The sequence below is a fragment of the Emydura macquarii genome, unplaced genomic scaffold (genome assembly GCF_026122565.2).
Source record: "Emydura macquarii macquarii isolate MOO-44397 ecotype Brisbane River unplaced genomic scaffold, CSIRO-AGI_Emac_v2 contig_1045, whole genome shotgun sequence".
Lineage (NCBI taxonomy): Eukaryota > Metazoa > Chordata > Testudines > Chelidae > Emydura > Emydura macquarii.
In genome coordinates this window covers 10238835-10255539 of record NW_027131182.1, presented here as the reverse complement: position 1 = coordinate 10255539, position 16705 = coordinate 10238835, and the positions used below count along the sequence as shown (strand labels likewise).

At 45.6% G+C, this 16705-nt stretch overlaps 1 protein-coding gene across 1 annotated transcript in view; it reads right to left on the bottom strand.

Moving 5' to 3' along the window:
• Positions 1–14509, bottom strand: part of MALT1 (MALT1 paracaspase) — a 72734-nt gene extending 58225 nt beyond the window's left edge. Inside the window, exons 1-2 of the mRNA XM_067545465.1 lie at positions 14137–14509; positions 10796–10962 (exon numbers count right to left, since the gene is read on the bottom strand). Of these exons, the coding sequence (XP_067401566.1) occupies positions 10796–10962; positions 14137–14297 (328 nt within the window). The 5' untranslated portion in view covers positions 14298–14509. The remainder of the gene's footprint in view (positions 1–10795; positions 10963–14136) is intronic.
• Between the last annotated feature and the right edge of the window lie 2196 nt (positions 14510–16705).

Below are 16705 nucleotides of genomic sequence, written 5' to 3'. Positions count from 1 at the left end.
TGCACACGATCTACCAATTGAACCCTTTGTCTTTCCTGGGTCGGGAGCCAGTAAAACAAGGGGAGATTGGAAAGGGAGTTTCTTCTTTGGATTTGGTTTGTTTCTGTTGATTTTACCACAGAACTCCAGGAGGCAGAATGGGCAAATGAATGACACAGAGAAAGAAAATATTGTTTGAATTTTTGTTACCCCAAAAGGGGAGGATTAGTATTTTATTAGTTTAGCTGGAGGGAAACCGAGGCAGCAGGGAGGTAATCCATTGTTACAGACACATGCAGCAATATTCTATACATGTGAAGATGATGGACAAACCTGCCCTTCTTACTGATGGTGGTGCCCAATAAGAAGATTCTGCAGGCAAAATTCTGCCCTCAGTTACACCTGTGTGACTCCATTGTCTTCATTTCACAGATGCATCATTTTCAAAGAGACTAACCCAGAGCATTAATAGTTAACATATTATTCAGACTGTGTGGATGTTCAGGAAAAATTTGCTTACGATTAAACTAAGCTTAGAAAGAACACTCTATAGCAACACTCATGATAACTAACATAAAGACAGCTATTCAATTGGGACATTAAATGATCCAGCCACCAATTTTAAAGACACATACACAACATTCAATTAAACTTATACAATCAATCTTGCTTGGGCCATTAAATCAAACTGTAGGTATTACTAATACATTTTGACCTGAAGTTCAAGGCCAATCCAAGTTACTAAAAGTAACAACCTGGATAATTATCAGGAGCTATTTTTTCTTTAAAAACACAACAAAATAACACAACCCAGGTGAATGCTACCATTTTTAAAAGCTGCTTGTTAGATTCACTCTTAACACATGCTTTTTTTTTTTTTTTTTTTAATCAAAACACACCTTGGGGTCTGAATTATCAGGGTCATTCTAAGCCAGCAAATCTAGCCAAACAACCCTTAGTTAAACAAGATATATGTGGTTACCTTTTTGATGTACTGTACTGTCCTCATTCTAGATGTACTACATATTGTCACAGGCTGGCCTATCAGCGGAGCTGTGAACGGATTCTGGAAAGGCATACCAATTTGGGTGTTCTGCTGAGTCACCAGCATAGGGATGCATTCGCTCTAGCTTCTTTCCCCCTGTCCAACTCGTGGACAGGGGACATGGCCTAGATCCTACCCATACCAGCAAGGGATCTGTGGTGTAGACAATGGCCTGAGTATGGCGGTGCTTTCAACTTGTGTTGGCTGGCCCAAGAGGGGACACAGGCAAAAGCTCAAGTGAGCACAAGTCCTCAGCTGCTCACATGACCACTCTGAAGCGTGGACACAGGCTAGCAGCACTTGAATGCCATTAGTCCTCCAGTGACTTCCCACAATTCCCCTTGCAGGCCCAGAAAGGACACACAAGTTCTCCCACATTATTCTGCAGAATAATTCATAGTGCAGCTCAGATTACTGCAGCACTGAGACCCTTTGTATATGCCACCAGAAGTTTCAGTGCTACCCACAAGTAAGTGCAGCACTAGTGTGGACATAGCAATTCAAGGGTATTTTGCAGACTAGCCACTCTCACTCAGGCTAGATTAACTCGAGAGATCTAACTTGAGAGTACATAACTTGAGTTCTCTCTGCAGTGAAGAAATACCCTGACTGAGACAAACGAAGGATTAGCTGAGAACAGTATATCAGCATCATCCAGATGGCTGCAAAAGACTAACAATTTTATTAAAATAAATTGTATTAAGGTTCTCTGTGATAAATGTTTCTGTTCATCAGCTTCCTTTGTCACTCTGTCCAAAGACACCTCCGTAGTAATTTATCAAGTTGTCCATATGCAACATCTTTTGGGGCAGGATAAGGCCACTTTTCTTTATTGCTTACTAGTCCCAATATTGGGAATAGCCTCTTGATCTTGTCCACTACAAAAAAGGATCTCCATCATCATCATTGGAAATCCCAAAGGGACATGGCATCATTGTAAACTAAGTACTACCAGGATTGATCCCTGGCAAAGCGTTTAAAGTGGTGTGGTTATATATTCAATGCATGTCCATCACTGGCAATCTTGTCACACCAAAGAAGCTTTCGATGCCTATGATCACCACCCGTGTAGTGGCATTCCTTGGCACACACACTTTGGAATTTGTTGATCTTCCATTCTAATAATATGTCCCTACCATGAAAGCTACTGAAACCAAACCAATGCTGATAGAGGTGGTTGTTGACTTTGGTTTGGAACATCCTCCTTTATAATCTTGTCCTGCCACTCGGTATAAAGCAGCTGATAAAGACATGAATCAAAAACATCAATCTGGTGTTCTTTCAGCTTTCCTCATCACCTATATTTCACTGTCATAAAACAGAGCTGGTATAACTGTGGTCTTATGGACACACAGCTTCGCAGCAAGCTTGATACCACAATATCTCAACAGAGGCCACTGAAGGGCCTGAAACTTCCCAGTAGCTACTGGTATACAAGCATCCTCCAGCATTGTCTATGACATTGCGCCCAAATATCTGACAGCCACTTGATGTTCTTTCCAGACAGGTTAATATTGAGCTGGTTGTAATATGGAGAAGGAGGTTGTTGATAATGGCCAAGGACTTAATTTTATCCAGATTAATAACTGAACCAATGCATGTTGCTTCTTGCCTGACCAGACTGGCCATAAGTTGCAGCAATTCACCAAACCGAGCCAACAAGACAATGTCATTGCCGTATTCAAGATCTCAAAGCAGAATGGCATTCAGCTCACCACCACCACCACCACCAACTGCCTCCTCAAAACTTATCCATCAATCAAAAACCAATATCAAACAATGATGATGAAAAAAAACCCGGCTACTAACCTTTGGTAACTGTTGTTCTTTGAGGCATGTTGCACATGTCCATTCCAATGTAGGTGTGTGTGTGTCCTGAGCATAGTTGTCGGAATTTTTCCCCTCAATGGTAACTATTGGATCAGCTCTAGACCCTCTCATGTCATGTTCTCATAGCAGTCGGTATAAGGGGGCCTGCCGAGTCCGTGTCCCTTCAGTTTCTTCTTACTGACCACACCAAGAGAGGGGATGGTGGGCGGGTCTTAGAATGGACATTGCAACACATCTCAAAGAATCAGAAGATTAGAGTTGGAAGGGACTTCAGGAGGTCATCTAGTCTAACCCCCTGCTCAAAGCAGGACTAACCTCAGCTAAGAACAACAGTTATAAAAGATTAGTGACCATTTTTTCTTCTTCGAGTGTTTGCACATATCCATTCCAATTTGAGTGACTCACAAGCAGTTGACCCGGAGGTTGGTTCAGAGTTTAAAGACAAATGAACTGCAACACTGTGCAGCCAAAGTAGGCACCATCTCTGGCTTGTTGGGTGATGGCATAGTGAACTGAGAATGTGTGCACTGAGGACCAGGTCATTGCCCTGAAAATACCTTGAATAGGAACCTGAGCCAGAAAAGCCACCGAAAAGGTCTGAGACCTTTTGGAAAATGTCCCTGCGATGTCTGACAATGTCATGGTAAGTAGAGAAGGACCTACTGAGGCAATCTGCGAGCTGGTTCTGTGCTAGGTAGGTAAAATGCTTTAAGGCAGATTAAATGGGCAACACAGAACTCCCAAAGACAGACAGTTTTCCGACGTGAGAGGGAAGAGTGTGCTCCATGCCCGTTGTTAATGTAGTACATGGCTGTCATATTGTCCATGAGAACTGTCTTGTCTGTGAGATGAGTCAGGAATGCTTGACAAGCCAGGTGGATTGCTCTGAGTTCTCAGATATTGATATGGAATGAAAGCTACTCTCAAGACCACAGACCCTGAGTCTTTAGATACCCCAGGTGGGCTCCAACCCAACACCGACATGTTGGAGACCAGATAAATGGACAGCCTCACAAAGGGTATTCCCGCACAGACTGTGTAACGGTTCAATCACCAAGCTACTGAGTTGAGGACTTGAGTTGGAATGATGAGTACTATGTCCAGATGCTGTCTCGAGGGAGAGTATACCATGGCCAACCAGGCCTAGAGAGGTCTGAGCTGTAGCCTCGCCTGTCTTACCCCATATGTGCATGATGCCATGTGACCCAGAAGGCTCATGCAAACCCAGACTATTGTGATCAGATGTGCCTAAAGGGAACTTATCAAAGTCAAGATTGAATGTTAAGGCCCATCTTCCCAAGGGCCGCTCACTTACACGGAGTTGAGAATTGCCCCAATGAACTCTATTTTTTGTACAGGGATAAGAGTAGATTTCTGGCCATTTATTAATAGACCTAAAGCCCTGGAGGTAGATTGTATGTGATCAATGTCTGATGCCACCTGCGATCTGGACCTGCTCAGCCAATCGTCGAGATATAGGAAAATGTAGACTCCCTTTCCTCTGCAGAAAGGACACTACTACTGTCAGATACTTTGTGAAGACCCATGATAGACCAAATGGCAGAACCGCGAATTGGTAGTGGGTCTGGTTCACCACAAATCTTAAGAAACTTCATTGGCCTTCGAAAATTGATAAGTTGAAGTATGCATCCTTCGAGTTGAGGCAGCATACCAATCCCTTGGATCCAGTGAAGGAATAATGGAGGCCAAGGATACCATGAGGAACTTTAACTTCTTGAGATAGTGGTTGAGCTGTCTCAGTCTAGGATCGATCTGAGACCCCCATTGGCTTTTGGGATTAGAAAGTAATGGGATTAGGATCCTCTTCCACGGCTCCCAACCAGAAGAGGGATTGGACTTCTTGCTCCAACAGCTGCTCGTGAGAATGGTCCCTAAAGAGAGACAGGGAAGGTGGATCATAATTGGAAGGTATACCCAAATTCCACTGTGTTTAGGACCCAACGGCCCAAGGTAATGTGGTTCCAGGCACTGAGAAAATGGGACAGACAGTTGGAAAACACAGGGCTCACTGGATCCTGAAATGAAGGGATTGATAAATTGTCCTTGAGCATCCCATCAAAACAAGTGCTTCGCTGGGCCCAAGTGATATGGGGCAGACAGCGACGGCCCCGAGGAGGAGGGCAATGGAGAGGGCCTATGCCCGAATGCTTTATTCCTTCTTCTCCGCTGGTCGTATCTGGGCAGCTGAGTGTAGGAGTGCCCTGTCTGCTGGGGCCTGTAATGCCTTCTGGATGCTGCAGACATATAAAGGCCCAGTGATTTCAGGGTTGAGTCCTTAAGGCCATGCAACTTGGCATCTGTATGCTCTGAAAAGAGCGAGGACCCCTTGAATGGGAGCTCCGGGACAGTCTTCTGCACCTCTTGCAGAAACCCTGAGGATTGTAACCACGAACTCCTGTGCACTGTGACAGCTATGGCCATTGATCTGGAATCTGTTGTATCCAAGGTTGTCAGTAGGGAAGCCCAGGCCACTGTCTTCCCTTCTTTGACAACAGAAGAGAACTCCTGTGTGGCATCTTGAGGAAGCATGTCCTTAAATTTTTGCATTGCCTCCCACATGTTAAAATCATAGCTTGCTGGTTTGCTATGCAGAGCTGCAGTCCACCTGTCGAGTAGCGTCCTTTGGTGTGGGCTCCTGCCGGTCCCTATCATTGGCAGCTGCCACAAATAGAGACCCTAGGGGAGGGTAAGAGAATAGGAATTCGCATCCCTTAGCAGGCACAAAATACTTCTGCTCAGTCCATTTGGCTGTAGGTGGGAGGAAAGTGAGGGTCTGCCAGAGCACCTTAAACATCTCCATAATCATCTCATTAAGGGGTAGAGCCATTCTTTATGGACCTGCCACTGATAAGATGTCCAATAGGCCATGAGTTGTCTCTTTGATTGCCTCAGCCTGGATGCCCAAGTTCGAGGCCACCCACTTCAATAAATCCTGGTGAGCTTTGTGCTCATCCTAGGGTGGGGATACCCCTCAGTAGTCACCAGCACCTCATCCAGTGCAGAGGAGGAGAAAGAGGCATGTAAGGCTGATAGATCCTCTGCCCTTTCCTCTGTCCTGGCTGACACCTGGGGAACACTCCTGAGATTCAGTACTGGGCTTAGTACTGGAGTCCAAGTCTGGTGTCTCATGGCACAGAACCAGAGGCGTCCTACTGTCTGAGGTTACAGAATATGAACACATCGAGACGATGCCTTTGGCCGGGGTAAACCCCCACGGGTCCAAAAAGCCACTACATGGGCGCTGGCCCTAAGGGTCCTGCTGGCCAACTGTCCAGGGGCACCATAGCACTCAATGTCCTGGCAGAATAGGGAGGGCACAGGGATTAGCATGGGGTCCTGTGGTGGGAAGAAAAGGACTCCACCTCAGATCCCAACAAGGAAGATGAGCTTCGATGAGATCATGGCAGTGCCGATCCTCTAAGTGCCAGTGAGCAATGCCACAGGGTTGCCTGCAGCGAGACCTTCAGAGGGGATTTATCCCCAGAGAGTGGTCGTGGTGCCGTTCGTAAGCCGGGGGAGGGCTCTTTGCCACTTGTTGGCGTTAGTGGTGCCGAGTCCTGCATCTCAGGGGACCCTTGTACCGGCAGCATGAGCAAGTCCCTAGCCACTGCATACGCCTCCAGGATGGATGGTACTGCAAATTGTCTGGTACGCTGACTGCTAGAGAATGGTGCCTCCCTTGCCACAGTGCGCAGAGCTGGCACGGGTGCATGTGCTGATGGGAGAGCTGCTGCAGTGCCGGAGAGGGAGAGCGGCCTGATGCAGATCTCAGTGTCTCAATCCCCCTGCCTGCTCCCTTTCAGCACCGGGGAGTGACTTTTATCTTGGTGCTTACAGTGCCTCTTCTTAGGCACCAGTGAGGAGGAGCGGTGCCATGAGTCTTTGCTGGCGGGAGGTGCGCTCTGCTCTGAAGCAGAGATGCTTGGTACCAAGTCCGATTGTGGCTCCGATGCTGGTCTCAGGGCTGCCTCCATCAGGAGGACATTCAGTCTCACTGCTCAGTCTTTCTGGGTATGGGGCTTGAATTCCCTGCAGATCTGACAATGATTCTTCTTGTGAGCTTCCCCTAAACACTTGAGAAAACTTGAGTGCGGGTCACTCAATTGCATCAACTTGCCACAGGAAGAGCAGGGCTTAAAGCCTGGTGACCGAAGCATACCCCGGCACGGGGGAACAGACAAGCCTCTCCAACAAGTGTAGAGATGTCCACCATACACTAACTACTAACATTTCTAAAACTACTTTCAAACCACAGTAGAACCGAAGAGTTACGGACACCTCAGGAATTGAGGTTGTTCATAACTGAAATATTCGTTACTCTGAACAAAACGTTATGGTTGTTCTTTCAAAATTTTGCAGCTAAACATTGACTTAATACAGCTTGGAAACCTTACTCTGCAGAAGAAAAATACTCCTTCCCCCCCTTTTTTTTTAGTAGTTTACATTTAACACAGTACTGTTCTGTATTTGTTGTTGTTGTTTCTATTGCTGCCTAATTGTGTACTTCGGTTCCAAATGAGGTGTGTGGTTGACCAGTCAGTTTGTAACTCTGGTGTTCGTAACTCTGAGGTTCTACTGTAACTGAACTGTGAGAACTATATGCAGACAAACAGAGAAGGAAACCACTGGAAAAGACTGCCTGAGCAATGAGGGAAGTTCCAGCAACCGTCACAGGAGGTAAGAAGGAACTGAAAGGACACGGGCTCAGCAGAGTCCCTTATACTGGTGCTATGACAGTGTGGCACCAGGGAGGCCAGAGCCAACCTGATGGATACCATTGAGGGAAAAGTTCTGGAAACTGAACTCAAGGCGCGCATACACCTACATTGGAATAGACAAGTGCAAGCACCCAAAGAAGAACAAAGCCTTGCACACTCCCGTGGGGATAGGAAACCACACTGTGCATCTTCCATTGACTTGAACGCAGCTTTCCATTCCATTATAAAGCTCTTCTATCAATGATGTTATCTTCCCAGAAACACTATTGGAATATGTACACTGCAATAAAAAACCAGTGGCACTGAGGCTCAAAGCCCAGGCTGTAGGGCTAAATAATGCAGTGCAGATGTTCAGGCTCAAGCTGGAACCCAGGCTCTGAGATCCACCCTCCTCACCAGGTTTCAGAGTCCAGGCTCCACCCAAGTCCAAACATCTACACTGCAATTTTTATCCCCGCAGCCTGAGTCAGCTGACCCAGGTGAGCCATGGCCATGCTATGGGTCTTTTATTGAAGTGAAGATGTATCCCAAGTCTCCTCATCAGATCCCCAAAAGATCTCTTGGAAGTTACAAACAGACCCTGCTTCATTGCATCCTGCTCAAAGGAGGCACAATATCAAAGAAAATATTTGTCTTAGATCACAGGAAGGTCTAACTCCAGGCAATTTAGTAAGTTATAGGCATGTTGATTACCACCTTAATGCATATCCCTAACAAGATAGTGCACGTTGATATGTCAATTCTTGTCTGCACATGACTGCACATTTTAGGGCCGACAGTAAGTAATCTAGAGAAAGGAATGTACAGAGCATCTATTTTTGTCTAATAGTAATAATATCCTCATGCATAGACACTCCTTACACACACAATAAATTGTTTCTATAGCTACTGTTATTGCTGAGCATGACCAGATTATTGTTTATGTTTCCACAATCATAACCAAAGGGATGAGATTTCTTTTCCTTCTTTGTACACCCAAAACAAAAGCAAAAAATAACCCAGGCTTTCACTTATTCATTACTTTATACTTTCTTTCATTCAGGCCAAATCTATACTAGAAATAGTTTGTTGCTATAGCTATACGGGCGGGCAAACAACCAACCCCCCCCCCCCCAGTGTAGACACAGCTTATAACAGCAAAAACGTGCTTTTGCCAGTATAACTTTTATTGGTTCAGTAAGCAAAACAAGGTATACTGGCAAAAGCACTTCTATGATAGTATAACGGCACTTACATTAAGGTTCTTCCCAGTATAGAAATATAGCCCCATGTCCTCAAATCACTCCCCAACCTGACATTGCTATATTTGCAAAAGTCTTGAGTGTAGATCTGGCTTTAGTATGTTCACTCAGACACACCTCCATTTAGACCATCACAAAAGTTCATTATACCTTTGAATTCTTCCCATTACCCTCCTTTTACACAATGCCACACATTGCAGTTCTAATGCTGACCTTGACAAAAGCAATAATTCAGTTGTAAAAAACTAGGCACAGTGAGTCTAAAACACCAGTGTTTTTCCTGTGTAGCTGATTTAAGAAACAGAACAGGGTAACTAATTAAATTAATTTATCTTAAAACAATTCCTGTATGAATTTTTCCCAGATTAAAGGCCTCAAACTATAAAAGCTAATATTAGGGGGCCAATTTCTATAACAAAACAGAATTTGGTCATGTGTTTTTGGAATACATTACAGGTGATAATGAAAACTCATTTATTCTCATAAATTAAGGACAAGAAGTACAAAACTCACCTATGATTCTGATTATTGCTCTTAACTTTTTCAATTTGTGAAATATAGAATTAGTTACTCTCTAGAATTCGAAACCTAATAGCATAAAAATGCAGCAAAAGACTAGATTCAGCAAGATGAACTGCTCAGTTGTAGTCTCCCTCATAGATTTGCTATTTTTGCACACAAGAACTCTGTTGAAATTTATCAGTTGCATAGCACATAGGAACTCAAATTAAGGATCAGCACCCCATGGTGTTTGCCTTTTTTTATGTAATAAAGGACAGCTGCAAACAACGAAGACTCCAACCTCAGTAATAAGTTTGCTCAAAGGATGTCTATAATTCAGCAGCACAGCTACAACACGGCAGCCATGTTGCTGAAGTGCCATAGTTTAGATACTTCCTACATCAATGGAAGCGGTTTTTCCATCAGTGCAGTTAATCCACCTCTCCAAAAGGCAGTAGCTAGGTCCACGGAAGACTCAGACCACGCCTACACCATGGGCACTATGTCGCTGCAGTGTAGATGCTTCTTTACATCAACAGAAGGGATTTTTCCACTGACATAGTAATTCACCTTCCTAAGCAGCAGTTTGGTTGATGGAAGAATTCTTCCATTGACCTAGCCACATCTTCAATGAGAGGTTAGGTCGACTTAACTAAGGGCTTGTCTTCACTTACCTCCGAGATTTGGCAGCAGTCGACCGGAGTTACGCAAGCTATGCAAAAAACCTGCATAACTCCTGTCGACTTCTCTGCTTCTTTTCTGCGCGCCATCTTCACTGCACTGAGCCGACGTGAACAGCGTTCCCGTTGACGCAGCGCCATGCTACTTGAGGAGGTGGTTTTAATATGTCCATTCTGGATCGACTGAGTGGATCTTCACTGACTGCTCAGTCGATCCAGAGAAGTCGATCTGATGGCAGCGAATTTGCCGCCGTCAGTGAAGACATAGCCTAAGGCTTTTAGGCATGTGAATTTTTCACACCTCTGAGCAACGCAGTTAGGTCAATCCAAATTTCAAGTGTAGACCAATGACAGTTCTGTTTATACACAAGACAGAAAAGAATCCACTCTTCCACACCTCTGCGTGGCACTGGCTGTAGGGCCAGTAGTAAAAAATACAAAAAACACTTTACTTTTAAATAACTAAATAAGCAAACAATCTATCTTCTCTCCCAAATATACCTATTGTCTTCACAACAGACTTTTCTGTTCTGCCCATCTGCTCAACCATTTAGCTATTCTAGATTTTTTAAAACAAAAAAACCCACCACACTCCTCAATACCTCTGTATGAATGGGAAAGACACTGAATAAACTTCCATAACCAGTTTTCAAATTGGAAGTGTAGCATTGCTAGTTTTTAACTATAAATTATTCTACCCACTATAGAACCACGCCCCCTCCCCCATAGGCTTTCCAGCATAATACATATACGATGGTGACTTTAAGAACAAAAATTAACCTGGAGGACTGATATACTGAAGAGCCTCTGTGTGTTCCAGGGCCTGTAAGAATTCCATCAATTCCACCACAGTGCAACCTCTTTCACCCATTAGTCTCAGAAGACTCCAACTGGGGCTTCCTTCTGGCTCCAGCACTTTGAGAGAACATTGTTCCAACTCCAGAGAACTGCAAAAATTAAAATAAAACAAATATAATAAGGGCATTTGAATGCATGCCAAGTGATCGATTTAAAATGGAGAAAGAGAAACCTGATCTCTGTGCAATAGTCATACCTAATTTTGCCCCCAGTGATTGCCTTGTAATGAAATATTGATAAAACTGAACATATGAAAGTAAATATTCATTTTTGCAGTGAAAATTGCAGATAGGAATCTGGTCTTCATTGTTGCAAGTACAAGGTCTTCTCAGTGCACACTTCTGCTTCCCATTAGGAGGTGAATTTATATACATCTAGCAGAGATTATTCCATTAATGTGAGATATATTCCCAGTTCTATATTAAACTGAGACATCCTTTTGTTTTCTGAAAGTATTTACAGTATATTACATATATGCAGCATCTCAGCTCAAAAGGATTCCAAAACACATGAAAAACTGTATACAAATTATACACTGCCATTTTAATTAAACTGCCTGAAATGATGGTGAACTGCACACCATACAACAGAGTATTTGTACGTATGGCGATTCTAGCCAAATTCACTAAGCAGACTCCCACACTTGTAGGCAAGACATCATTTTTCACAAACTCCTCTGAAAAAACAAATACAGAGTGCCTTTCAATTTATGGTGTGCCTACTTCAGAAGCAATAAAGGATGAGTCACCAATGGCAGGATTTGAATTGTGGTTCCAGTATTTCAGAGCTAATGCTTTCATCACTGATGTACTGCTGCTATAGTTCAAGAAAGATTAAATACTAGACATTTGCTGTTTTCAGTAACATTTACACTTCATTGCCAATCTGTAATTCCAGACGTAGACTAGCTCCATGCATTTAAACTTCAGTCTGAAGTTTTCCGAATCACTTCTAATCACTGAGCAGAGTATTATAACCTTTACTGAATAGTCTCAAAACGTGAAGAATTAGGAGAGGATCAAAGTTATGGAAAGATTATATGAAGTCATATGTCACCACAAGGAAGGTCTGTTTAGAACCCCTTTACTTAATTGCCATGTACTTGCTATTAGATTAATTAATAAGGTTGTGATGGGAAAGGCTTTTATGTTCTTGGGGAAAAGGATGTTAATGTAACCCAAGATCCACTAAACTCCAGCAGCAGATGAGTGGGAAAACATCCTGGCAGGAATACTACAAAGCTGACCAATTTAGACCAGTGTATTTTTTCCCTTACAAACACAAAATTGTTGTCTTCCCATTTGCTCTGTAAGCACATGAGATATGCCTGTTAAGAGTGTATGGTTACTTATTCTGCACAGCAGTTTCATCATTAAACTTCTTCACCAAACTGCTGATGGTGTCAGCCAAAAGAATAATTCATCTACCTTATAAAATAAGGACAGTGGGCATTTTAGCCGCAAGGATGAAACCCATAAGACAGTGCAGCCCACAAAAACAGATCATCACACATTGCACTCATCATGCCTATTGCTCATGTGAACCACTTGCCCCAAGTGGCTTGTCTCTCTGTGCCAAGACTATCTACCTTGCATGGCTCCTTAAGTTACTCCCTGCAGCAGCTGTCCAGCCCTGCACTCAGCTTGGAACCAAGTGAGAATCTGCACCAGTCACTGCTGAAGCACCCCAAATGTCTATGCCAGGTACTCTTTGACCCAGCATTTCCCTGAGCCTCCTATGGCTTCCTCGCTACATGCTCCAAAGTCCTTTTCCCATGGTGACACTGCCCCGGCAGCAGCAGCTTTCCATTGCTTGTGCCTTGGCCCTCAGCCACACCCTCACCTGACCCCACATGGCTTTCCCACTGCCTATGCCAAGTCTCCGCAGCCACCCCTTCCGCACACACTTAGCCAGCTGCGGGATCTGCAGCCAGTGCGTTTCCGAACCACGCCACGGTCACATCTCTTCACGCTCATGTTCCACACTCTCCATTTCCTCACCCTCGTGTCCTGCCCTGACACCTGTCGAGGGTGAGGAACCCCAGTGGGTCAGTCTGTACTTCACTTTGGTTTCATGACCCGCAGGGGATATTAGCTGGTGGCTCCTTCATGGAGCCATGAGCACAGGTGTGTACCTGGCACAGTTCATCCCTCATCCCAATTCCTGTCCCTTTTGCAGCGGAAGAGAGACCCTGGTGCACGTATAGCTGGAGTGTACCAGGTTGCAGCCCCTATTCCGGTTCCTCACTTCTCCCTACACCTTTCTGATCTATGCATATCCCATCCGTGGCCATAGAAAGTCACGGGACCTCCTCGTCAACCTCCTCCTTGCCTTGGCCAAGGTGACCATCTATAACACTAGGGAGAGGATGTTAGCTGAGGAGGTGCACTGCGACTGGGGGGGGCCTATTTCCACTCCCGTCGGATCACGTAACTAGGCAGAGTTCCTCTGGACCACATCCACTGATTCCTTAGCCACTTTTGAGGAGCAGTGGGCAGTATCTGGGGTTCTCTGCTCAATGTACCCTTCAGGTTCCCTTCATTTAGCCCTTTGACCGTCACGCTTGTTCCTGTTTTTTTAATTCATTGTCCCCTGTAATCAGTTGAGTCGCAGGCTCAGTAGCTCTTCCCCCTAGGCTGAGGGAGGGACTTTTAGCCATGGGCGGGCATCCCGGAACCCAAATAGCATTCTCCTGAGCCTGCTGGGGCATCCCCACTTCATGCTCCAAAGTCCTTTTCCCATGGTGACACTGCCCCAGCAGCAGCAGCTCTCCCATTGCTTGTGCCTCGGCCCCCCAGCCACACCCTCACCTGACCCCACATGGCTTTCCCACTGCCTGTGCCAAGGCCTCGAGTCTAGGGTGACCAGACAGCAAGTGAGAAAAATCAGAACGGGGGTGGGGGTAATAGGTGCCTATATAAGAAAAAGCACCAAATATCAGTATTGTCCCTGTAAAATTGGGACATCTTGTTACCCTTCTCCAGTCACACCCTCACCTGACCCCCCCAGCTCTCCACTGCCTGTGCCAGGCCCCCCCAGCCACAGCCACACCTGAGCCCCCCCAGCAGCTCTCCACTGCCTGTGCCAGGCCCCCCCAGCCACAGCCACACCTGAGCCCCCCCAGCAGCTCTCCACTGCCTGTGCCAGGCTCTCTCCGGCTGCTCGCTTCACCTGAGCCTGCCCCATGTGCCTCTCTCCCCGCCTGGCGCCAGCTCCTTCCTCCCGCCCGCTGGTGCCTCGGCGCCCCCCGGGGCTGCCCTCACCTCAGCTTGAGCCTGCCGTGGCTCCCGGCTCGCTGCGCCAGGTCCCTCCAGCCCCTGCCCGGAGCCGCGCGGTCCAGCACGCCGCTGAGCTGCCGGAGCAGCGGCTCGCCGAGCAGATTAATGGGCAGCGACCCCCGGGGGGCCGCGGGCGAGTCCGACATAACGGGGAGCGGAGACCACTGCGAGCCGAGCGGAGCCGAGCGGCCCCGCGCCTCACACGCCGTCCTGTCCCGGCACAGCGCGGAGGCGGCGCCAGCACCCGGAAGGAGCGAGCGGGGGATTCCCGGCCCAACCAGCAACAAGCCGCCGGGCAGGGCTGGGTCTCCTCTCCCGCCCGCAGCGCCCCCGTTTTCCGGGACAGCCCCGCCCGACCCCCTGCGCCTCCCCCGTTCCTCAGGCCAGGCCAGCCCCAGGCCCTCCCTGCTCTGCTCTGCTCTGCTCCCTTTGTGCTCCCTGGTCCTGTGCCAGGCCTCCCGGCCACCTCACTTAAATCTCCTCATGCTGAGGCTCCCCTTTCCCCTTGTCAGCCCTTTATGCTCTCTGCCCTAGCCTAACCCGACTGTACCTCCCACTGACCTTGTCACCTAAGCCTGAAGCTGAGCCGCCCCCCCATATCCAAGACTGTGCCAGCCCCCCAAAGCCTGTCATCCTGATCCTCACCCAGCTGTGCCTCCCGTACATACTGGGCCAGCTCCCCACAGCCGAACCCAGGGGTGCTGGAACAATTTGTTTGGCGGCGGGTGCTGAGAGCCATTGAACGAAAGCCTAGGCATCCTGAGACAGGGCTAGCTATAGAATCATAGAACTGTAGGACTGGAAGAGACCTCACAAGGTCATCTAGTCCAGGCCCCTGCACTTACGGCACAACCAAGCATTATCCAGATTATCCCTGACAGGTGTTTGTCTAACCTGCTCTTAAAAATCTCCAGTGATTGAGATTTCACTATGTACTTAGCTACCTACATGTCTGATTTAGAGAGCACCCTGTAGCCAGAGTCACAGAAGTCGTCTCAGCACAATAATCAAGAATAAAATGGGCACAGAAATAAGCCTCTTAACCCCATGCAGAGCCCTAAAGCAATATGGGGCATCATCAAATTCCAGGGGCTCCTTGTAGGGACAGGGTCTGCCTTTGTGGCACTCATTGCAGGATTGGGGCCAGAATCACAAAATAATATATCAGTTAACCATTTCATTTGAAGAGTGTGAATTTTTATATTGTGATTGTTAAAATTCACCAGACCCCATTTGCTTTCTTCAGCCCACCTTTTACTGGTGAATATATAGACGTTTCGATGAATGTGAACACTTCCAGCTGTTTTGTCCTTTGTAACTTGAAACAGGAAGTGCCTGGAATTTTCTCAATTTACTAACATTTCCCATTTAGTCTACCCAGTTTCTTAGTGTTCTCATTGACATCAATGCCACCTACTTCACATAAAAACCTACAGATGCATCACAGACTAGTGACACTAGTTCAACAAAGCATCTAAGTATATGCTTAACTTTAAGCATTCGTACTTAACAAAGCACGTAAGCACATGCTTAAGAGACTCTAAAAGCAACCCAGTACCTTAGTATGAAAACTTAAGATCAAGTCTTGATCCCACTGAAGGCCATGGGGAAATTCCCATAGACTCCTCTGGGAGCAGGATCTGGCCTCTCATAACTGAAGAACTTGCCAATACTCTCCTTCCAAGATTATTCGGGAAGAGGCACCTGCCACAGTGTGATGAAATAGACTCTCTTAAAAGACACACTTGTTATGATCAGACCCAGCCAACCAACACTGAACTTTTCAACTACCTGCAGCACAGTGGATCAAAGAGATACTGTATTTTTCAATTTTTCTTATACCATAGGATCAAGCCACCTGCCTAACCCCGCAATAGAACCCCAAGTGTAAGTAGACACATTTACAGTTTCAGTCATTAAGTTGTTTACTTGAGGTTGTTAAATAGAATGTGTGGTCATAAAAAACAAACAAACAGAGAAATGGAGCATATTTATTCTTTGGGGAATCCATTTGTACAGTAGTATATACTACTTAAATACAGAAACTGTTGTTTGTTGTTTGCTTGTGCTAACATTTAATCATTTCTGTATGGCTTGTTAAATTTTGCTAGCACTTTTTATTTTTCCCAATATTTTGGGCCAACTCCTGAAGTCCTGACCCAAATAAAATTCCCTTTGATTTCAGATGAACAAAGTAGTTTTCAAAAATGCATAAAAAACAAGCTTTACGTCCTGAAAAGCTTACAATCTATATTAGATGGGCAGAGATATTCAATATCTCTTTTCTGAGTAAATATTGCATTATTTGCTAATTGCCTTATTCCTATTCACTATGTGAAAATTCTTTAAAAATATGATTTTGTTAGCCTATGTCTATAAAACTAGACACAAAAAATTGCATGTTGAGAGTGTCCGATACTGTTACTTAACAAACATTTAAAAATAGATTAAGACAGGATCAGCATTAAGGGCTGCTGCTGTGATTGCTTATTTAACATGAGCTCTTCTTTAATTAAAGCATAGACAATCATTTATTCTTGTCACGACTAAGCAA